A 25,241-nucleotide genomic window follows, 5' to 3' on the forward strand; every position below is an offset into this window, starting at 1 on the left:
ATTCTTACTCTCTCTGCAGAAATCCCTGTCTTCAAACTGCTGTTTGAATAAGTATCGAGGTTCCCATGTTATGATGTAATGTGTGAGGTTTCCATTTGGATGCTCCGGTGGTTTCCAAGTAATGACCAGCTCAGATGACGAATTTGAGATGACGTTCAGGCTGCTAGGTGGGGAAGCCTCTGTCAATCAAACATTTTAAAAAAATAAACATTGACACAAGTGGACAAAAAAGATCAGATAAGCTTCATTAATGCACTATATCATGTCTAAAAAAGAAATTTGTTCATTTATAACAAAAGCATCCATCGAATAGATTACCACACCGTCAGGACTAATACAAAGTGCTGTCTTGAAACCCTTTGTTTCGGCTACATTTTCTCTCTTGTAAACCTTTCTTAATTTTGTATTGCACCATTCTATATTGTTTTAGCTTGTATATGTACATGCATCTGTACCATCCCTAAATCAAACACTTACTCGATTCTGGTGTTAACAGATACTGAATGTTACTCCTGGCGCTGAACTGAGCCCCGGCGATGGTGTACGTCCGTACCATGAATGCATACTGTGTCCATGGCTTCAGGTTGGCCACAAAGGTAGACGTTTCGGTGGGTGGAATGTACTGGACCTCCCATAGACTGGTTCCGCACGCATCTTCACCGTCTAACTCTGTCACGTTCCTTTGGGGCCTGATGGGGTTAAAGTTGGTATATATAACATTTTCTTCAGTCATGTTCTGACACAGTATCAGTACCACAAATCTGACATGCATGTTTCTATATTCAAGGCCAACAATAAAGAAACTTTATTCAGACCAGCCAACCTTAATTGTGATAAATCCTATTCTTTATTCCTTTTTAGCCTATTTTCAAGCCTAAAATCCTTCTTTTTTTTTAATCTTGAAAAAACATTAAAAAAATCATCATTCAAACAAGTTTCGAAAATAAGATTTCTAGGGAGAAAATTATATTCAGTGTCACTTTCCCCTAAAAACTCCTACCAAATAGGATAAACTCCTACTAATTGGTAGCTCCTGTGTACTGAGGCACTTGATATCAATATTCATTGTGATACTAAAGCTGGGGATGTAACTTACGCTTCACGGTAAGACAGGATGTAACCCACGATCTCACGCACATCTCCCTTTCCCTTTGGGGGAGACCATCTCACTGACAGCACGGATTGAAAGAAAGCAAACTCTAGATTCAAACGATGGGTGTTACCTGCGAAACAAGAGAAAATCACATGGATTTCACTGTCAATTCGAGGGATTCACAAAATGGTGCGCCATCTATCGGTTACAGTGGACAGGCCAAATCTGTAACTTAGGGGTCGACATCGCGCGCAGGCACAGGCAGCGCACAGTGCTAGTGTACTGTAATGCGACTGTGAATCTTAAAAAATTGAAACCATGTAGCAAAAGCGGAGAAAGAATTCACCGAAAATGGTCTTAACTTAAAGGAGAATGAAACTCTTGGAGCAAGTTAGCTTTTGTGTAAGCAGAAAAATCAAAGAATAAGATAAACAAAAGTTTGAGTAAAATAGGACTAGCAATAAAAGAGTTATGAGCATTTGAATGTCGAGATCACTAATGCTATGGAGATCCTCCCATTGGCAATGCGACCAAGATCTGTGATGTCACACACGTACAACTCTCCCATTTGGACACTGAAAATATACCCCAAAACATATCTTTTTGCTCATTTAAATCATATGACAAATGATTCATCAATGATATAATGTTGTGAAACCTCTGTACTTGTCATCTCATAAAGAAAATACCTCACCTTGTGATAGACTCTATAAAAGTGAGAATATGAAATAAGTACTAAAGTAATGAGGGAGTTGTACGTGTGTGACATCACAGATCTTGGTCGCATTGCCAATGGGAGGATCTACATGGCACTAGTGATCTCAATATTCAAATGCTCATAACTTTCTTATTATTCATTCAATCTTCCTCAAACTTTCACATTATGTTTCTTTGATTTTTCTCTTTGATATTGATTCAGCTGGTTTCAAGGGTTTCATTCTCCTTTAATATGCAATCAAACTTCTCTCCCCCTCCTGGACCTTAGTAAACAGCATGAAATATATGCAAGCCGATCGTTCCACGTCGGCCAGCGCTGAATAATCGCATGCATGCATGCATGCACTGGCGGGTGCAACAGATGTTGACTTTTTCCCATGAGGCATTGCAAATTTCGGCCTGTACGCTGCAACCGATAGAATCCACCGAATTAAACAGTAGATTTACATTCCCCCAATAAATGTGTTTTGTCCACTAAATTTGAATCAAGCCATTTATTTCAGTGAGACCATTTTCATTAAAGGTTGGCTATTACTTTCTGCAAAGTGAAGGATAATGGAGGTAAGTGCACTGGGACTTGTCAGACCAACCAGCCCACCGGACCGATGCCTGACACATGCTGCTAACTTGCATCCATCCTCACAAGCAATTTGAGTCACACAAGGACAAACCTCCTACAGATAAGTCAGATATACAAGCAGCTATTATTATCATTACATGAAAATGAGTTGGAAGTAAAACAGATAGTAATGTAAAGTGCTAGTAAACCAAAAAAAAGCAATTGAAATTGGTTTCAGAACAGAAATTACAATGGTACCAACAGACAAATAATGCTTGCACGAACTCTTCACAACGGACTTACAAGCGACTTGGTCTCCATTGGATGAAAGTGAGACATCAATGTTGCTAAGCGGAGCCTTGATCCCGGTGAGATTGTGAAGTTTCTCAATCTCCGAGTAGCATAACTTGGGGTTGTAGTGAAAGAAGAACTTGCCGTTGCCGATGCTGATGTTTGGATGCTGGGAGAAGTCAAAGAGTTGTTGGAGATTGTTGTTTGCCAGCACGTAAAGGGAGTACTCACTGGAAAGGCAAAAATAAGGGATATAGAATATTTCTTGTAGATGCAAGATGAAAGGATCCCTTTCAGTATAAAGAATTCATAATATGGATAAAAACAATGAATTTGCATTTGAACACTAAAACTAAATGCCCTGTCCCTGTGGCCGGTGGACATGGATGCATAAGGGGCGAACGGACAAGCATTATTTCAGGGGTGGCTCCATCCGTTGTCATCTGTTCCAGAAATTGACAAAATTGGCGAAAATCACAATGAATGGATGCTCGATGGATAAAGCATTTGAATCACGTATGCAATGAGTACACAACCGATACACAGCGTTTTCCAATGGATGGCAATATTTTTTTTTACGTCTTACATCCTCTTTGCATCCATAAGTGCGCTGGGACTGGGCCATTTCGGTTGCCTCTTTTCTACCATACATTATATAAATACTTGCTTTGGACTACATGCATGTGCCTAAGTTTATGCATTTGTTTATTGTATAAAATATTTTGTTATTGATTTGAATGAAAATTAATTCAATAGTGTCACTTGTCAAGCATATATGAAAATGCTCAAGCGCTGATCTAACAATTATTAATGGATAATAAATCACATCACTACCCTAACCATAAGCCAATGATCAGAGAAAACCAACCCCTCCTATGCTAGGGCAAACATGTACACCATTACATTGTAGAACTTCACTTTGAATCAACTGCCACTATGTTACAAATTTTGGTTCCAAATAAATCGCGATGGCAATTGGATGTTTATTGCAAAGCAGGGAAGCTTGGAAGTGGCTATCAATCTGTATGTTCTTGGAAAATACTGTCGTATAAATATTGGAGCAGACTAGAAGATAATTACTTTACCATTCTCAAGGGCATATATCATAAGACTACAGATGAAAGCTACTGACATCCTTCCATCTGATTGGCTGATAGTAAATCTGTTACAGAAATCATGCATTTCTTATTATAACAAGTCTTAATCAAATATGACCCAGGTCTTGAGATGATGGTGTTGAAAACGAATGTAGCCTTTTAAAGTTTTTGAATGCTGAAATGTTACTAGCAAAGATATGAAGAGCAGAATTCATATTATGAAAGAGAAACACATCCATATAGTACATCATAGGGATGTCACATGTTCACAACTAGCACTGCTAATGCTTTTTTACACTAAATACAAAACCAATGCATTTTTTGGATCAAGGAAATGATTGAAAGTTATGTTAATCATCAATTACAATACTGCCCAATGCAGCAACAATATAGATAAATTATTAAAGCCAAATGACAGTAGTTGCAGTAAAATACTGATTTCGTGAGAAAGTCTGTAAAACCAAGGTTAGGGTTAGGAGAATGAAACCCTTGAAACCAGCTGAATCCATATCAAAGAAAAAAATCAAAGAAACATATTGTTGAAAGTTTGAGGAAGATGGAATGAATAATAAGAAAGTTATGAGCATTTGAATATTGAGATCACTAATGCCTTGTAGATCCTTCTATTGGCAATGCGACCAAGATCTGTGATGTCACAAACGTACAACTCCCTCATTACTTTAGTACTTATTTCACTTATATTCTCACTTTTATAGAGTCTATCACAAGGTGAGGTGTTCTCTTTATGAGAGGACAAGTACAGAGGTTTCACACCATTATATCATTGATGGATCGTTTGTCATATGATTAGAATGAGCAAAAAGAGATGTTTTGGGGTATATTTTCAGTGTCCAAAAGGGGAGAGTTGTTCATCTGTGACATCATAGATCTTGGTCGCATTGCCAATGGGAGGATCTCCATAGCATTAGTGATCTCGACATTCAAATGCTCATAACTCTTCTATTGCTAGTCCTATTTTACTCAAACTTTTGTTGATCTTATTCTTTGATTTTTTTGCTTTCACAAAAGCTAACTTGCTCCAAGAGTTTCATTCTCCTTTAAGTATTACTATATCATCGTGGATCTAGATCTGGTACAGTTACATAAACTGAACTTTGTGAAATCATAATATCAAAGCTGAAAAACGATCACACTGAAGATCGCCAACACAGATAGGCACACATGGGACAGTGTATTATTATTGCTGGAATAAAGACCCGACGGAAGTGACAGAATCCGCGCTTATTTCTCAGCAATTACACAATTTCTTCCAGAATCCTTTGGCACATTTTTTATTCATACAAACAGACACTTTGGTGATCATTAAATTAAATTCTGTAAAAAGTCATTTTGAGATCGTCCCCACAACTGGAATTTATCTTTAAATACTAGTAAATAAGTATATATGTTATCTACTGAAGTTGTAGTTGCTGAAAGTACAAACTCGATATATAAAAATTCTCAATAAGAAAAGGTAAAATGAATAAATTATAAAATGCAAGTGGGATATAAAAACAAAATCTATACTGCCGGAATCATGAGAATGAAAAAAGAGAGGGTAAATTTTTATATTTCTCCAAGATATACAGAATTTATTCTGTTTTTTTCTGTAAAACCAACTCAAAATCTTTTAATAATGCCAAGCCTCAGGCGAATATGTTATGAAGATGAAATAAATCTAATCAAGATTTAGCTATAAAGGTGGAGGAGAATAAACAAAATGGAAAAAATTTTGCGTGGGTGAAGAAATTCCTCTAATAAAGCTTTCAATTTCCACAAGTTTTCAGTTATTTTTAATTCAATACATATGGCCCAGCAATGCTAATACACAATTGAGCCACTAGATTTCTTGGTTATAGCTTACATGTATAAATATTCCTGCTCAATTTCCTTTCTATTAATGTTGATTTTATCAAGATTTGTGAAAGTTGGTTGCCAAGGGGAATTAATATTAGTGTGGATCCTTTGTGATTAGAATGAGAACATCTCGATAATTCATTGACCAAGAATTCAGATGTATTGCATTTATCCACAATATGGAACAAATATGATAGATAAATCTACTCCTCTCAATGACATGAATGTTCCCATTTTACTAAAATCTATAATTTCCATATTTATGATTTTGTAATTTTGTGGAAGCTTGTTGATATATTCTCTTATATTAAGATGTCATAGGTGTATAACTATGTTCAGATGGAAAAATATATAATCAATAATATAGGTTTTTTTTATAAATTGTCTAGATGACAGAACACTGCTAGTTGTTACACTGGGTGATTTCAAGCTTAGTGTTGGTGTTAGCGTTGGAAGCATAATTCTCCTTTTCACATATAGCCAAAACTCAAGCAATATAAACTATCGATAATCAGGTTAATTTTGCTGGGACATGCACTTCCAGTAGCAGTCAGCGCACAAGCTCTGCTCAGTGCTAATTCATAATTTGTCTAACTCTACCAAATTTTTAAATAGTTTGCACAATCATATGGATTGATATCAGTGATTGACAGTTCCACAATTGAGAGGATTTTTTAAGAGTCAAGGTGCTCCCAACACTGAAAAACAACAACATAAACTTGCACCGGAAGCAACCCTCGCAGCACATCTGGGTACTTGGAAGGAAATTGTTGCTTTCAATAATTGATAATGTTGAGTATCGGCTATAATTTAGATGGTCTGCTCCAACACCTAGTAAACCCTGTAATTTAAAGCTTTGATTGGATAAGATGATACCCAAAATCGTTTATTGGATGTGAATATCAGCCTTTTTCCTTTTTGTTTATCTCAGGGTTTTTTAGAAACTGTTCAACCACTTTTAAACAGGTGAATTTCATTTACACTAAATCAGCAAATATGCTACATTAATCTTTCTTCATTAAAGTCCCCCCCCCCCACGACTCAGAGATGGGGGCTGAATATTTGGAGTGTAACTTACTTCATTTCTAGTCCTCCAACACGCCCTTCTATTCTTCGTAGATTCCTGAGGAAGTTGAGGCTGACAAGAGAGTTCGCTCTGCGTACTATCAGGGCATCGCTGACAACCTCGATCATTCCCAAGTTTTGCTCTAATTCTTTCACAACATTGCCTGTGAAAGGAAATACAAAAGAAATGAGAAAGCAAAGCTAATTACAAGAAATTTTCATTTTGCAACATGTTGATCAGGCACAGAAATCATCTGGAGTTAATTTATTGCTAATGATTAATATTGGAATTTCAAAGGGCCAATGTACATGTATGACACATCATCTCCCCCCCCCCAAAAAAAAAAATATACCTAAATAAATAAAATTAAAATTATACTTTTATATTGATGTTAATATAAATAAACATGTATATAATGAAAAGAGTTAAGGTAATACAGTTAGTAATTCATTGGCTTTGTGGATTGGTCGGTCCATGTGTCAAGTCTTAAGGAATAATGGGTTTGAAAGCCTATTAAGGGTCCTGCAAATGTTCTGTGGTAGCTTTGAGCAATCCAACATGTAACAGAATTATTGGAAGTATGATAATCGGTATGCTCATCAAGGTTTGGCACAGAGTCAGAAACAGGCACATGATTCCCGTGATGCAAAGCGGTTTCACAGAAGTAAAATGTGTAGTCTTCATTCCAAGAGTACTCAAAAGAAACTACCAGGAGGCATAACAATTATGCAATGAATTCAGACATAAACAAGGAAAATGGCCACCTCATGTTTGCATGTCGGACTATACAAACTATATGCTACGGATCTCGATGGAAAATGGGGAATTGCTCTTATTATAGATTACCCACATACTTATGGCATTCTGTCTGTTGATGGACCTCTTCCAAGCAACAACTAATACATGTGTGCACTGTTTATTAAGTTATTGGGTGCACTTCAGGAGAATGCACATCACTAATAACATTATCTGATATCCTTATATGCGTTTTTCAGCTCGATTTTACAACAACTAACTTGCTATAAAAACAGCGTAAAAATTTTATTACATCTATCAAGATCTATGATGACAAACAATTCACAATGATCTTATAGGTTCTCACCAAGTTATTGCTCGCTGTAACTACACAGGTTTGGCTTCAGATATGAGATGGGAAGTTTAATGAACTTTCCTTTTGATCGCAGGATATATCATTTAGATATATACATGTATAATATCAAAACGTCACAGACGCAACACAAATTGAGAAAAACACCTCCAGCCTCACGAATCAAGGTTGTCATATTCAGGCTAATTTTCCTGACTAATGGAAATGGCGATAAATGTACGGGCAAGGACGAAAGACAACAGATGAGAAAATACAATGGGGAGATAATACGATGGGGAGAAAATAGGGACAGGGACAAACAGACACATGAGCTTCTTGGCAATTATGCGTAAATTAAGTGATACTTCTGGGACTTCCTCGACAGCATGTAGACAATATCGCACTTGATTGATTACCCAAATTTACTCATTGTGATCAGATTAAAAGAAAGATGCAGGGGGGGGGGAGTTCCAAAATAAGGGCGATTTCAGGGTATATATTTCCATGGGCAGAAAAAAAGAACAAAATATAAACAAAAGCATATAAAAAAATGATTAACTGTCCAGCTTTATCACTAAGAAAACATTTTAGACATTAAGTTTCAATTCTAGTTTCATTAATGTCACCTATCTTATACCTCGGTCACATATGCTCTACGGCGGCCGTACGGCGAGTCGAAAACAGCCGTTTTATTCATTTTTATTCAAACCACCTTTATGTAGCTAGTACAAAAATGTTAAAACGGCTGTTTTAGACTCGCCGTACAACAAATGTGACCGAGGTATAAAGTGTACTACATGTATAATATATGCTTTTCACACTGCATTTCCTTAACCCCATACTATCCTTTACCCCATACTATCTTTTTTTCGATTCACACTGTCTTTCTTAACCCCATACTATCTGCTGCATTCTCTTAGCACCGCAATTGTGGTGCTAGCACCACAATAAGCCGGCTAACCCTGCTTTTTTGCAGGGCCAGATAGTACCGTACTAATTACCGTGCTAGCCCACTTTGCTAAAACGTAGTGTGAAAACAAAGTGGGCTAAGCTTAACCCCGGGAAATTGGTGGGGCTAAGAACCCCCTTAGCCCCACCAATTGCCCGGGGTTAAGGAAAAAAAAGTGCAGTGTGAAAAGCATAATAGAGTGGAATGGCTAATTGTTGCAGAATTCTCAACTACATTGATTTGGTTATCCCTGAATCATGATATCCACATATATCATGCAATGAAACGATAACCAGAAATAGGGGGTCGGTTGGCAGACAGCTTAGAACATTTTAGTCATGTCAGGTATTTCCAAAGCCCAGAATAAATGACATGATGAAATCACTCATTGACTTTCATTCCATCATGCTCCGATACCCCAATCAGCCTTAATGGTTTGCAACCGGCTACTACCCTCTCCATTGATTGATGCGTTAAACAGTCCGGACGCATTGGTCTCCATTTACCTGCACCCAAGCCAAAATAGCTTGCATACCGATTTCTTTATGGTTGCGTTCAAGCAAGCATCGTGGGTTGGAAACGTATTTTGAGGATGCAACATCAGATGCTGAAAAGGCATTTCAGAACATGATTCTGACCGACTTGCTTGATTGCAGCAAAGTTCTAAATCAATGGCCCGTAGGCCTACTGCACTTAAGTAGCAGACTTCCATGGAACACATGCAGTGAAGTTGACCTACGTATATTCAAGAGGTCAAAATGTGAAGCACACTAAAGATAAAACGATTGATCCCCCCCAAGAAAAATAGAATAAATAAATAAATATATCAACGAATGAATGAATATATAAATAATAAATTTATGAATCAATAAATGAAACAATTAAAAATATATAATCCATCTTAAGTAGTAAAATACCATCCCAAATTGTTAGGCAACAAACATGATTCATGTTTTTGTTTCTTGACCTAAAATTTGTATGAACACAGCCAAAAGCATCCATTCCAGTCCTGATTCCCTCTTTCCCTCCAACCAAGCCCCCCCCCCCCCAACCATTTTCCATCTGCCAGGCACTTTGCCTGACCTCTTCAAATTGGCACTATTATTGCTGCGCTCTGTTGAATAAACACTGTCCCCAGGTTAGACATGAGACAAACAAGGCCTGACCTTTGACCCCAGAAACATTAACTTAGAAGCTGATGACTCTTGATAGCCCAAGTACGGAAAAAGAGCTCGAATCAGACAAAACAATCTTGAAAACAAGCCATTCCCAAGGCATGAACAAATAATTCACGAGAAGAACCATCTAGGAATAATTCTCTTTACTTTTAAAAGAGAAAAATGTAAACTAGAAATTAGAAATATACAGTGAATGGTTAACATTCTAAAATGAAAAGAAAAAAAAAATCTTGACAACAATTGCACAAACATTAGACTTTAGAAATGAAAAAAGCAAGGCGAACCCTTTGAATGCACATAACTCACATTCTTCTCTTTGAATAAGATGTAAAACATTTATGAATGCACAATTAGGAAGGTTTATGAGGACTAGTAAAGATAACAATGTAGAAGAGTGAACAAAAGACGAACAAGAAAGCATGAAAATTGGGTTGAATCCTTATAGCGTGTGCACTCTTTGGATTCTTTGTCCAGCGATTGAAACCATGAAATAACATAAACAACTGAGTTTAATCATTCTGGGAAAATAAAGAAGTTGAATAATGGTACAAGGAGAAAATCAAAATAAAGATCCGCCAATCGTGGGGGTCACTCACAGTATGAAATACATCATATTACAGAATTAATGTCTGAGACTTGTCAAATATCCGCAGGGCATGAAAACAAACATCTTGTTTTCTCTAACTTTCACATGAAGGTTTCAGAAATTAGCCAAGGCTAATGATACCATGGCAGCAATACAAACAATTTCTTGGGGAGATAATTAGGCAAGACATGTATAGCTCCATTCACAAAGCAACACAGCTACAGTAGAGTGCAATGAATATTCTATGGAAAATCTCAAGATATATACCATTTTCTAAATGCCATAAATCAAAGGTTCAATCTGGGTCTGTATGTTATTAGTTTTTAATTCTTTAACATACGAACATTTTTGTGCCTATGAATATTTTTGACAGAAATATGGCGCAATATTATAAATGGTGTGGATCATCATCACCATGATCATCATCATAAATTTATTGGAAAACCATATCTATTTATCATTTACTGATTGGAAAGAAACATAAATAAGTTGTATGAAATGATATTATGCCACATAGTCCACAAAGGCAAGGGACTATGGGTTATAAGACCGAATGAGCATTAAGACATAATGGCCCGTATTCTCATGTTGGTTTGATAGTCTACCTCTGAGCTTGAATTATGGGAAGACAAAAATATCAGTGTTGTTAACTTTATGTTTTGTATTTTTACTGTAATCTTTCTCAACCCTTTTATAGGAGACAACTATTCTATTCATCCTTCCCAGACAGTTGAGAATGAGTGGAGAATCAAATGAGCTGATACATTAACCTCTTCTGTTAAATATCAATGTCGCAATAGGTCATCCATAGTTAAACCCCAACTTTAGATCAAAGATTAAATTAAACCAGACTTCAGAACATTAGCTGATGAGATAAAATGAAGCGGCAAATATTGTATCACCATCACCATGTTAGAATATAGGCCTACATAGCATTACAAGGCTCTTCAAGTAATTTACAATGTTAACTAAAAGTTAGTATTACAATGAACCAGAGCTTTGAGATGATGCCTTGAATAATAAACCAAAGTCAAACGAAAATTACTGGTCGTTTAACACCACATAAAGTAAAGTAAACCAAAAGCTTTTAAGTAGTATTCTAAACTTGATGGTCTTGACCCCTAACTTCCCACATCACATTGTTTGTTTGCCCATATATGTCAAGTTCTACCACTAAATATTCCCCTCATAACTAATACAATCCTGCATTCCAGGCATTCTCCTCTGTATCAAGCAAATAACAGCTACTATTTTATGGAGCAATAATTTTTCATCCACCCCTTTTCCCCTCAACCAATTATCTTCGGTGTATGATGACATATTGTTCTGGTAAACAGGTCTAGGACAGATAAGCGCCAGCTCGAGCTAAAAAAGGGTAACAATAGTAACACTTCCTATTCTCTGGAAAAGGGCGCTATGTAAATCCAGGTATTATCACTGTTATCATCATCACACATAAATATCCAAATGAGAGTATCAAAGAAAATGCTGGTTGAGGCAGACAGAATAAGACCTATGTTGTAATTATCAAGAATTTTGAGGCACGAATACGTTCTTGTAAATGACGGGGCGTGTTCAACAATTGGAAAGTGTGAATGCAACAAACGAGGAGAAAAGGGCGGGCAGTCGGGTAAAAATATTTCTTTCCACTCATATTTTCCTCCCTTTTCATGAAAATGCAAGATGAGAGTATTGAAGGGAATCGCTGAATCGGTTGAAACAGACCGGGAGTATGTTGTGAAATCACAGGTGCTTGGGGAAAGTAACATGATAAAAACAGTGAAAGGCATACCCTACACAGCCAGTTGTGATTTCCGATCTCACAGACAGATAATGTCCCAAGAAAATTGGTCCTATGACTCACATACAGACCCCGTCCGTGTACATAACTTTTGACTACAGTCTTCCAATTCTGTCTTTTAGGGTGCCATTTTCTCATTCCTAGATATCGGCATGAAGGAGTCCGCGGGGAAAAAATGACAGATGGGGAAGATGAAAAGGGGTTAACTTAACTATTAAGTGCCCCTTTAGTATCTGATAAGTTATTACAATTAGTAAGTTTCAATGTTCTCTCTAGTCGCACTGATATGAATTTTTATTTTATTTTAACTTAAACTGTAAATGTTTCATCAACCACCAGAGCTTGACTCTGCTGTGAACACAACAATAAGATACCACAGCCTCTCTGTGATTAGTGGACAGATTTTTGTAGGTTGAGGACGAAATCTGGCCTAAGCTCTAGAGAAAAGAAACATATCGTGTGAGATACGTACTCTCCGCTTTGGGGATTCGATAGGCCTAAAGAATTTGTGTCGTAGGTCGGAGGTCGGCTATTTATGACAAATTTCCATTAATGCGACAACAGAAGTGCTACAATGTTTCATTGAGGATCATTCTATGTGATTGAGTGGACAACTAAAGGTTTGCCACACTATAAGATCCCTCTGATGATATCTTATCTGTTCTGAGGTCAGAAAGTCAGGCTTCTCAATGTAGGCCTACTAGTATGACTATGTTTCTTTTTATTATCATTAATATTGCTATCATTATTATCATTATCCATTTCTGTCTATGAAGAGTAGTCATTCAATGAAAGTTGGCTATTAACATATCCAACATCTTGAAACCAACCATTTCAATAAATTGTCAAAGCATTATGGTCATTAATCAAGCCAAAATGGGCTTGAATAATGTCTAAAATTATTGTTAGTTTCGGGGGGGGGGGGGTGAATGAAAAGAATTTAGTTAGAATGTTGAATCTTATAAGAAGATTTGAAGGTTTTTCCCTCTTCATCTGAGTAAAATCAAACATACAAAGGTTCATTTAAAATTAGCCTAGAGTCATGTTTGTTTCAGACTGCATTTGGATGGGGGATTTTCATTCTTTCCCCTGTATGCCACTGTTCATTTCAGAGTGCCTTGAGCATTCAATTGAAATGGAATGATACTATAAAGTATTCATGTATCATTATCACCACCACTATCTCAACATCTCAACTATCCTCTAAGACAAACAGAGCAACCTTAAAGTATTTTTAAATCTGCCTTTTAATGACAGATATTAAATACTCATTCTCTTCTTGTTTCTTTGTCTTCAACATTTAATCTAATGGAAAATTGTATTCATCTTTCATTATCATCTTCATCATCATCATCAGTAAGTGTATGCCAGTGAGATTCAAACGTATTCTTACAGTACATCATCAGTCCATTTTTTTTTCATTTATTTCAATTTTTTCCTTTTTTTTTCATTTCATCTATCTATTCATTTTATTTTTTATTCTTTGTGGGAAGGGGGGTCTGTTTGTATTGTACTCCTTGAGGGCAGCCTTAGACTTGGCCTTGTACTTCTAATCTTTGGCAGTGGCCTGGACGTCTTCACCTTGATGTTGTCCTTAGGGGCAGGTCGTCTGAATTAGTCGGGCAAGTATGGGGAATATTTCAGAAAAAAAGGTAAGTAAATAGATCATCTATTATTTCTAATAAAAGCTCCTAAAATGATTGTGTAGCCTTGGTCTGAAATAAGGTCTTCCTTGGACTAGACCTAGGCCTTATCCCTAGCACCAGATGGTCTGGCCTTGTTGTAGGCTTCCAGCTTTAGGCACAAAACTGGTCCCTGTTAATATCTAAAATATCACATTTCTCATTCAAAATTAGAAGTCCCCATGGTATATCAACATCTTCAGTAGATAAACAATTACTCACCCCTGGTGCAACTCACAGACTAGGAAGGCGGTTCAACAAATATTTAATTACTTACATGAGACTTCATATCAAACTTTTAAGTCCAGTACTGGCATACATTTATCGCTCAGCCCAATTGACAAAATCATTCTGTTTTGTGTTATTTATATATTTATATTTAATATAATATCTTGTGAAATGTATTTTATTGTGATTTTTATACGGTAAATAAAACCAAACCAAACCACAAAAAAAAAATTCTATTTATTCATTTTTTCCTGCTAAACATAGCTTTATGACGAAACTCAAATATATTGCCCACATTGGGTTCTTGTGTAAATTTAAGTTCAATGCTTCTTTCCTACAATTGACATATTTTAATATGATCATAACGATATCAAACAAAACAAAAAATCCAATTAATATCAGTATCATTTCTCGTCGCTGACAAACAAAGTAATTTCCTTAGGCAAACCAGCCAATTTTGGTTAGGTAACTGAAGAAGGGGATTTAGCGAATGTAATTACTACTACTTACAAACACCAGTCACCTAAATCAAGTAAACAACTTGCTTCTAGCACAGAAGGACTCGTCGTATCTGAAGAAAACCTAGATGCATCCAAAAATAGCACAAGTAAGCTCAATAATCTACTGATGAGGAATCCCAAGAAATCCGCTCTATATGCAGAATAAAACAAGAACTCCATAAATCTTTCTTATTGACCTGCATGATAGTAGGAGGATGTAACATCAGCTCTTTTTTAATTATACAGAGAGAGGTTTGAAGTAAATATGTTGATGGTTTCTACTCCCCCAGGTTTACTCCCCTAGGTAAAAGATTGTTGAATTACATAGGATATTCTTCATGGCAGACACACAGGTGGATATCGATATAAGACTTTTGTGAAATTGTAATGAAATTTCATATTTGGAAATGAATGTGAAAAATAATATAATTTTTTTTTTCTTGAAAAATTCTAAAGAATCGTGAGTGGAATACCAGGGGAGCATCTCATCAATATTTGTCATCCGACAAGCTGTCAGATCTGACAACTTTCCTTGATTTTGAATGGCTGTGAGATGCCTGAGAAGCTCAGTTCCTCTGGAAGCAGTCGGATAAGTAAGTTCTTTTAAGAAACGCTTCCCAGATCTTCAGAGCACTTTCGTGCCAATCTTCTCTTTGCAACCAGTGACACTGTCTATTAACTCCATATTATGCCTATTTCATTTTGATTTGTAGCATAAATAAATATGAATTCAAATGCATTGAATTATTTTTCAATAACACAATATGGCTCCAATAAGCAGATGATTGTTGTAATGGCATTTTCTGGAACTGCGATTGACATTGCAAAGTCTCTCTCTACAATGGGCCCCAGACCTGAATAAAAGACATGCTAGTCCTCAGGGTAGCAAATAATGTTTGTTTTTAGGGGCTATTTCATTCATTTTAAGTGCTTCTTTGAAGGCGTAACGAGAGAATTATGCAGCATAGACAAATATTATTAGTCTGCCATATTGATTTTCTAAATAATCTTGTTTGTGACAGATATTGGGGCGACTATATAAGAATGGTCGCCACAAAGATGCATTTTACGGTAATTTTAGGGGCGATTTGGACTTTCATGAGGGCAAAATCGCCCATCGCCTTCATGTACATGTATATTCTAAACTGCTAGTCCTAAATACGACTGGGGCCCATCACAGAAAGCGTTTCGATCAAATGAAACTCCAAAAATCAAACTTGACTAGATTTTTATCCAATCATACGCGCATATTTGGGACTTGCACTCGGTTGCCTGAGTTGCATTCAAACTAAACCCTAGAGGCCGTTCTCATTACGCTTTCTAAAACTAGTATAACTGGAAACCGATTCAGGAAACCAGTTTGGAAGATCGCTTTGCTAGCGTTCCCACTTGATCACACAAAAGAGGTTTTCAAAATCACTTCACGTAAAGCGATCTTGTTGCTATGGAAACGCTCTCAGTGGGGTGACACGTTTCGCGCGAAATTTGAAACCGCAGCGTAGGCATTCTACACCTGTCGTGTGGAGTAGCGAGCTCAACATGTGCGAAGATTGCTTCCCGAGGAACACTTGTGTCCTCACTTATGCTAAAACCAGTTTAACGAGGCAAAGCTTCGACCGCTCTCACTACACAGAAAACTAGTTTCCACTAAACTAGTTTCCCGTAAACTAGTTTTAGGAAGGTAGTGAGAACGGTGTCTTAGATACTTAGGTTCAAATCTCAAACATCTCACACTTGATTCATAGGCACAATCCAGTACGTACACTTCGATCCTCTTCACAACATCTTCTTCCAGTACATCCAGTTAATTTACACACATATGGTAATCGAACATTTGCATCTTCAGCACCAGCACTTTGGAATTCTTTTCCCTTAACACTAAGAAGTATATCTTCCCTTTCTCAGTTTGAGAGCACTTTAAAGACCCACCTTTTTTATTCCTAATATTATATGTATGCTATATTGTTATTCAACTCTTAAGTTATTGTTGTAGCTCCTGTAGATGGTATAAGTTTAGTTTACTATATTTTATTGTAAAGTGCATATAGAATAAGTATTAATTATCATGCTCTTAATAAATCTAACATTATTATCAATATCATTATCAACGACATTTGCATCATAAAAATATCAAATTTTCTTTTGGCCAATTCCTTAAACAGCCGCATCCTTTGTGAAAACACATCCACCATATCTGCAAAGTATAAACTATAAAAGATCACTTTCCTTGCACACACACACCTTTTTCTTTTCTTTTTTTCTTTTCTCCAAAACTGAAACATAACTGTCAACATTTGATCTTATCCCATGAATAAGGCTACATATAGGACTGTAATATGATAAAACAGCTTCAAGACATTTCATTCTCTCAAACAAGGAATCATGGTTCTCTTGTCCCAAAAGAACCAAATTTCATCTTAAGTCTGCTTCTGGCCACAAAGTTGACATATCAAAACCTCCTGGATAGTAAAAGATCTATCTTTGATCCTACTTTTGGAAATAGAAAAACAAATGATAGTGCTGTACAGTATTCTCAAGTTCGTGACTATCAACAATTTCAGAAATCAAATTTGAAAAAAGTACCCAAAAAGGGAGAACAGGTACTTTACAGGAATATTATGACCACTGTGGCTTTTGACTTTGATATCCCCAAAACTATTCAGATCACGCCACTCCTTCATTTGCCAAGATTGGATATGACTCATCTAGCGTTTATTAGCAATTGCAATTAATGCAACGGGAGAGTGGGATGGACGGATGGAAATCATGAAAACATACTTCATCTAGCAACCTACTATCAACTACAATACAGCGAGACATGAAAAAAAAAAACAAGCCATCACCTTTGTGCTTGGAATGTACTGCAAGGAATAAAACTACAAATGTCATTGGTATCCTGGAGAAATCAAATGGTACACTGACTAAAATACTCAATCCCAACACGAACACCTGAACCTGTGAGATTTTACCATGATACAGCCAGATTTCAAATCAAGAAGTCTATAAACTTTCTTTTCAAACTTCACCACATAATTATCTTGCTGCTTCACATAAAAACCACATACCGAAAATTTCATAGGCAATGGTAAATACACTTTAATGGTTCTCAGTCTGCAAAACAAACAATCCTCACACGTAGCAAAACGTGCAACTATAATTACATGAATAATGAGAGGGATAATGAACGGGGATAGCAAGATCTACTTGTCTTTCTACACAAGGAAAAACAAGTTCTTGATTTTAAAGTATTCCACATTCATATCAATTCTAAACCACTGTCAACAGAAACAAACAGATAGATAGAGTAAGAGAGACACACCAACAGAGAGACAGGTCCAAACACACACACACATAGAGACAGAGAGACGGAGAGACAGACAGGTAGATATGTGGAAACAGTGACAATGAAAGAATGCAAAAGGAAATGGGGAAGAAGAGATAAAATGCAATGGGTTAATGTAATTCTTTTATTTGTCACAAGCCTATAGAGTATAGGAAAAGTCAAGAAAGATTAGATAAGCAAAATAACCAGGGGGGAGTAAGGATGGAAAGAGAAACAAAATAGAAGGGAAGAAAGTGAGAAAGATAAACATGTAACACTTTTCATTGAAATGACCAAAATTTTACATCCTATCCAAGGGGCTACTGTACCTCTTCCATGTACACTTATAGTTAGCGATCCATGCACGTAAGTACATCCTTTCATTGCAGCAGCATCTTCCACGGATTGGATCGTCTTTCCATCACATACTAGAGAGAAAGGAGGAAAATTAACTTTAAAGATTAATCTAAAATTATATCTACAAGAAATCAATATACTTATAACCACTGCATATATTATTTTTGAGAAATAAAATAATGAGCAAGGTAATTTTGTAAATTTCTTTATGGTCTAATCTAACTTGCTTTTCCTGATATCATCAAGAGAGCAATAAGAGGAGTAAAATTCACCCGGCAAAATGAGAAAAATTTCATCAATATCTGGTTTTAAAAAATAATGTAAAGTTAATTTTGTATTAAAGTTTTGCCATATCAGTTATATGCACACCATCATGAATATTCCAAAGGTGGGCTGATGATGTCACGTCCCCACTTTCCTTTTTCTTATGTTAATATCATAATTATTTGATTTGTTCATACCTTTGTGTATGATATGTCTTCCTTGTAATAAAATAAGTAGCAGCAATTAATATCCTATGCAATAAATCAGCTGTCAATTCAATTTTCTTCATCCTTGGTGGACAAAATCTAAATAAATATAATTTCATATGATTTTCATATACTTGCTTGCAAAAAGTAAAATAAAGATTTTCTGTATATTTATTACTTCAAGTGAGCCAAATTTTTAAATTTTAGATAAATTTTTAAATTTTAGAAAATTTTAAATTTTAGATAAATTTTTAAATTGTATATAAATTTTTAAATTCTTAATATTTTTAATAAAAATAAAAAAAAAATGAAAAAATAAATTTTTATAAATTTTTATAAATTTTTAAATTTTAGATAAATTGAGAAGGGGGGGGGGTGTTGAGTTTACCTTTAGGGCATGTTCCAGTACAAGGTAGGCAATGTCTACTGTCATTAAAGTCTGGCATATAACCACCTGGACAATCCTGAGTACATTTCTCGTTGAATAACTTCCAACCGGCTGGACACTGCTCTGCTGTGATGCAATGACGATTCTTGAACTAACAAAAAAGAAAATATACAAGCAGATAGAATTGGCTAAAATTAAGTTCACTTGAAATTAAAAAAAATCAAAGAAATAAGATTACAAAGAAATGAAATATTCATTAGTACTTACAATTCACTGCCATGTTTACACCTCCCAGACCAGGATATATAAATTCACTTTCGTATTCAGAGCCCCCTCCCCATATATACACTTAAATGATAGGTAGGCTCCTTCCTAGAACTATTTCTACTTTTTCAAAGTCAGATGACATTTTGAGGATTTCTATCCCAGCAAACCACTCATGCAAGAAGAATGCACATTTATCAAAGAAACAATTTTCAGTGCCTCATCAAATGCTCTTAAATTTGATCAGGGTCCTGTATTACACAAAGCTTAATAGCATTTAATCATATGCTTCATTTTCACTATTAATAGTACATTGTAATCAATGCAATCAATTGTAGACCCAGACCTGCCAACCTCTGGGAATGAAATACTGTATTCTGTGATTTTAAAAAATGTATTTTTCCTCAAAAAAGTGTATTTCATAATAAAATGCTTGGCGCACTCGCTCATCGCGGCGCTCAAGCTGCATGCAAGCTAAAATGCGCACTGCTCTTGCAGATGAAAAAAAAAACATTAAAACATGTGTATATCTTCACCCTGGTTTGAACAAAATGATTGAAAAAAAAAACAAGTTACCTGAAATTACATTGATCTAGTAACCATATTTGTGCACGTTTTATGAAATAGAGACATATAGAGATTATTTTTCTCAATAAATTACGATTTAGTTTTTTTTTTTAAATATATATATTTTTTTTTTACAAAAAACATATTTTTCAAAGAAAAAACATACTGCCGTATTTTGGTTGCAAAAACGTACTGGTTGGCAGGTCTGTAGACCTCACCTCCTCAAAATTGTCAATTTTGCAGAGCAGCCTATGCAAGATGGTCACCTCATTCCCCAAGGTTCCCCTAGGCTAGAGCGACAACAATCTCCCAAGTTTACCATGTGAGTTGTAACAAGTGTTGGTCAAGGTTCCCAGCTTTTCAAGAAAACAAAATTCCCTGATATTTCCCTGATGAAGTTTAAAAATTCCCTGATAATTATTTAAACCCATTCCCAGTTTCGCATGTTTTCTAAGTTTTTGCAGTGAGTTACATGTATTTTCAGTATAAAAAAAAATAATGTAAAACTAATTAGTACCACCATAACAAGTCATTCAATGGATGTTGTTTTGATATGCAACAAAGTATAACAGAGTCTGACTGACTACCGTGCTTTCGACTTCTGGGCTGATCAAATTCCCTGATTGTTCCCTCATTTGAGGCATTTTTCCCTGATTTGAGGAATTTTCTATCAAATTCCCTGATTTTTCCCTGACTGGAAAAAAGTAAAATAATTTTCCATGATTTCCCTGATTTGCGCGATGGGCTAGGTACCCTGTTTGGTAGTCATTCAATTGATGTGTATTGGATGTTTTATAGCACAGTGATGAAGACCCTGGTCATGACCCTAAGCATGACCAGTCATTATACTTTACTAATGATTACTTGTCACCAGACATTAGTAAATCAATGCACCGGGCCAAATAAACGACCAGTTAGGTACGTGCCTACCACCAATCGTATAATTAGGATTCAGTTACTTAATCATGTTATAAAAGATAGATGTCACCTTGTATCATCACTTCCTATACATGCCAATAAGTACATCATTAGTATGTCATTAATGAAATACTGATTAACAAAAGGATGCAATTACATGACCAATGGGCAGCTCTCATCAAATTTACATAAAAATTCAATATTAGCTTGATTAAACCTTGTAAAATTAGCTCCAAAGGCTAGATATGGCACTGCCTACGGTGCTTGTGCACTAGGCAAGACGCCAGTATTAATACGCCAGTACTGAAAAAAAATTACACGTCCATGAAGAGTCCCCACTATTAGGCGAATCCACATGATTCAAAATTGTTGCTCTATACAGCAATGAGATTTGGGTGATTTTCAAGAGTTAACAAGCGAGGGCAGCACCAAAGAGAGCTGTCTGATATGCTTTTCACATTGCATTTCCTTAATCCCATACTATCTTTTTTGGTTTCACACACTGTCTTTCTTAACCCCATATTATTTGCTTAGCCAGGGTCAACGCTCTGTGTGGCCAAATCATCAATATTCATGAATATTCATGATTTTGCCACACAGAGCGTGACCAATGTGCAATTTCGACTTCTGTAATTATGCATAGCCCGGTTTGGTTTCACACTGCAGCTAGCTAACCGAACTAGTACCGTACTATTTACCGTGCTAGCCAACTTTGCTAAAACGTAGTGTGAAACCGAAGTGGGCTAAGCTTAACCCCAGGAAATTGGTGGGGCTACATTGGGTTTTGCTCAAAAAGGGTGAATTGCGAGGAAAGTAGACACGTTGATTGGTACATTGGGCTAGTGCTCAAGCTTGCCAGTCAAGCGCTTGTCTGGTGTACATCTGGTGTCAGCCTGATATCAAAATTATGTTGCATATTGTTAATCAGATGTAGATCTGACTTAGATTAAAGTTCATCGGTGTTAATCTTGTGTTGACTTTATAGTATGGTGCTGGTCTAGGCCCCGTCTCACAAAGAGTTACGATCGATCTGATCAACCTCAAGTATATGGAAATCCATCAATGTCATAATTTTTCTTCAGGAAATTTGCACAATGTCCTTTAAAAACAAAGAGAAGCATACTGACTTGTCAAGAAAACAGTGAATGAATGAATATACATCATATCTAGAAATATTTTGAAGAAACATACTGTATTTTAGACGTTGACGTGGCTGGCTGTCCATAGTTGTGATTGATTGGATTGTGATTGATTGGATCAATCATTACTCTCTGTAAGACGGGCCCTGATGTCTGTCAAGTATTATTACGGTGTTTGATTGTTTTACATCAGTCTGGTGTGAATCATGTTTTTGACTGGCATCTCATTGGTGTAAATCTGCTGCCTGTCTCGGTCATGTGACTGGTGCTGCAGGCTTGAGAATGATCTGGGCCCCCCGTCTTTCAAAGAGTTACGATTGATCCGATCAATCACAACTATGGACGGCCAGCAACTTCAACATCTATTATGCATGATTGTTCAACATTGTTCTAACTATGATGCGTATTCATTGTTTTCTTGAAAATTCACTGTGCTTCTCTTTGTTTACAAAGGACATTGTGCAAATTTCCTGTAGAAAAAATTACGACACTGATGGATTTCCATAGAGTTACGATTGATTGGATCAATCGTAACTCCTTGTAAGACGGGGACCCTGTAATACACATCTTAGTGATTGGTTGCATAGTGCATCTGTATGATTGATTGCACATAAAGACCAATGCAATGGACTGTCAAAATCAGCCTTGTTATATCAATGTGTCACTGGGCCCTGAGTTCTATCAGAAAGTGATGTCATCGACTTCCTTATCGATTGCACTATTCCAGTATGGACGACTGAACAATGTTTCACGCTTTTCAATGTTTCTCCATGTTCTTCCTTGTTGATCAGATAATGCTAACACGATGTCAAGGAAGGGTTAATAATGACGTAAGTCATGAAGCTTTCCTTTTTACACATAACTTGTATAATATTATGTGCCTACTCTTTGTGAAACTACTCCTAAATATATCAAATGAAAGTGAAAATTCAGCATTTTCTGCATAGGTGTGAAGGGGGGGGGGGCTTTGCAAAACAATGGCCAAAAATCATCTTGCCTATTTTCCTGTAGGAAATATTTTAAATATACAAGATTCTAATATTTCACGAATTGTATGAATGGTTGAAAATAAGCCCAGATATTATGGAAAGCATCTCAAAACTCATGAAATAAAATCAATTCAAAATGTAGAAAATATGTTAGGTGTCTGAAATATTCTCTATATTATAGACAATCCATAATTCCCGTAACACTTGGAAGTTTCAGAACCCTCCCATAACTTCAGAGGCTATTGTCAAGTATAAACCCAAAGATTCAAACACTTTACCTGGAATGTTCCATTGGGACACTGTCCCACGCATACACCTAGATGTAGGAAATGACGGCAAGCAGTGCAATCACTGGCAGTAGACCCTCTGCAGCCTCCAATACACTGTTCATGACAACACCTCCCAGCTTCATTACATGATCTTGGACAACTTGCTGGACACACTGAAAAAAAAGGAAAATCATTTGTAAGAGCATGCCCAGGGAATAGAATATATAATTAATTCAGAAGTTCATTACTATTGAAATCTGACAAATTAAAAAATGTTTCATAGCAATAAGGATATATAGAAAAAGAAGACGAACAAAATTTTGATCATTGCTGATTAAAACGGTGAAAATAAAGGGTTTTGAAATAAATCCTTCAGAACTCCCAAAGAAGGAGCTGGATGTAACAAGATTCTTGGAAGCTCTATTGCTTTCTCTTTCGAATCTTCACTTCATTTTTCAATCAATTTAACATTTACTGCTGACATACTTTTTGAAAACAATTAGTTGAAACAATATCTCCCCTTTCCTAACTTTTGCCATCTTCTCACAAGTTTCCTTTACAATAAAACTATCCTAAAACCTGTACTGTATTTTTTCCTTTTCTCAAAGGCCAAGTTTTATGCCTAATTCGGTTAAGGAAATGCTTGCTTTTCTCACACAAAATTCAGTAATCCCGGAATAGTGGTAGCCACTAAGGGGCACTCATCTCTGATTGGACAACTGTGTTGGCTCTGTTACCCATAGGGCATACATCAAGCACTGTTGTTGGTTTGGATGGGTTTCTTTTCTCATAGCGACTCGTAACCCCAGACTTTCACGCGCAATACCGCAATTGTTCAGCAAACCCTGCCATTTTGCAGGGCTAAATAATCCTTTACTATATTTGGGGTTAATACTAGCCCACTGTGCAAAAAACGTTGTAAAAATAGAAAGTGGGCAAAGATTATCCCCGGACTATCGGTGGGGCTAACGCTAACTTGCCATTTAGCCCAAACTGTAGTATGGCGTAAAGGAAAATTTTGTCTGTGAGAAAAGGGTATATGAATCTCAAAACCCCAAGTCTCATAAACAACATTCGCAAAATCTAAAGAAGGAGACTTATCAGAGTTAATGAATTAAATATACCCAAGATTTATTCAATTGATATTTTCCTCCCACGTGAAATTTGTGATAATTGCTTTTACTCTGAAACCCTGATCTTCCACGCCCTTTAGAGTTCATGCAACAATCATGGCACTTAAACTTTGTCTCTCATTTTAAACCTCCAGCTCTTCACAAACTTCCTCACTCATCCTGGTTGCAAGATATCCAATTAAAGAAAAAAGCTTTCCAAAACATCTACTAGTAGATGAAAGATGATTTGAAATAAACAATGAAAATCCCAAAAGCATAATAATGACATAAGATGTCAATCAAGAAAAACACAATTTTTTGCTTTGCCAAAGAGGAATAACACAGCTGATATTCTAATGCGTGAGCTGGTCGTGTCGCACTCTCACTATTCCATTTGTACACATATTCATTCTATATTTCATATAATACATTTAATGATTATGGAATATCTTGAATTTTTGCTCAAATAACCTAAACACTACACGTCACGACTCATCACAGTAGAACTATCATTGTAACATACTGTGATTGAATCAAAGTGTAATATATTATCAGATATTTTGAAATGAGACTTGATGATAGGGCTTACTCAGCCTTATCTTGGCATATTCAATGGAAAATTAATTTTTGAGTATCATTTGCCATAACACCCCAGAGTAGAAACATGGAAGGGAATTTCATATCATCCTTGGATGCCTCATGTGTCTTGAAGCTGAGATCTGCCTTAAAGTCTAAGGCAAGAATAATGCATCCTC

At 36.2% G+C, this 25,241-nt stretch overlaps 2 protein-coding genes across 3 annotated transcripts in view; both read right to left on the reverse strand.

Annotated features, from left to right (window-relative positions):
* LOC129261664 (insulin-like growth factor 1 receptor) overlaps positions 1-6,839 on the reverse strand; it is a 33,446-nt gene extending 26,607 nt beyond the window's left edge. For both annotated transcript variants that reach the window (XM_064100033.1, XM_064100031.1), the window contains exons 1-5: positions 6,693-6,839; positions 2,673-2,890; positions 1,097-1,223; positions 478-689; positions 9-179 (exon numbers count right to left, since the gene is read on the reverse strand). In XM_064100033.1, coding sequence (XP_063956103.1) covers positions 9-179; positions 478-689; positions 1,097-1,223; positions 2,673-2,890; positions 6,693-6,808 — 844 coding nt within the window. In that variant the 5' untranslated portion in view covers positions 6,809-6,839. The remainder of the gene's footprint in view (positions 1-8; positions 180-477; positions 690-1,096; positions 1,224-2,672; positions 2,891-6,692) is intronic.
* A 7,862-nt stretch (positions 6,840-14,701) lies between these two features.
* On the reverse strand, positions 14,702-24,357 carry LOC135154160 (insulin-like peptide receptor). The gene is made up of 5 exons (XM_064099446.1): positions 24,351-24,357; positions 23,384-23,547; positions 19,229-19,379; positions 18,343-18,441; positions 14,702-14,842 (listed from the first exon to the last, which is right to left on the reverse strand). The coding sequence occupies exons 1-5, from the start codon at positions 24,355-24,357 to the stop codon at positions 14,805-14,807; spliced, it is 459 nt and encodes a 152-aa protein (XP_063955516.1). The 3' UTR covers positions 14,702-14,804.
* Positions 24,358-25,241: the final 884 nt, after the last annotated feature.

The sequence above is a fragment of the Lytechinus pictus genome, chromosome 5 (genome assembly GCF_037042905.1).
Source record: "Lytechinus pictus isolate F3 Inbred chromosome 5, Lp3.0, whole genome shotgun sequence".
NCBI lineage: Eukaryota > Metazoa > Echinodermata > Echinoidea > Temnopleuroida > Toxopneustidae > Lytechinus > Lytechinus pictus.

What these genes read in the sequence shown, in the direction of transcription:
- LOC135154160 (XM_064099446.1), bottom strand. An exon ending in TACTGGAACATGCCCTAAAG is followed by an intron (nt 18,442 to 19,228) that starts GTAAACTCAACA and finishes CTTTCTCTCTAG; the next exon opens with TATGTGATGGAAAGACGATC. An exon ending in TATAAGTGTACATGGAAGAG is followed by an intron (nt 14,843 to 18,342) that starts GTACAGTAGCCC and finishes TTCTGCATATAG; the next exon opens with AGCGGATTTCTTGGGATTCC.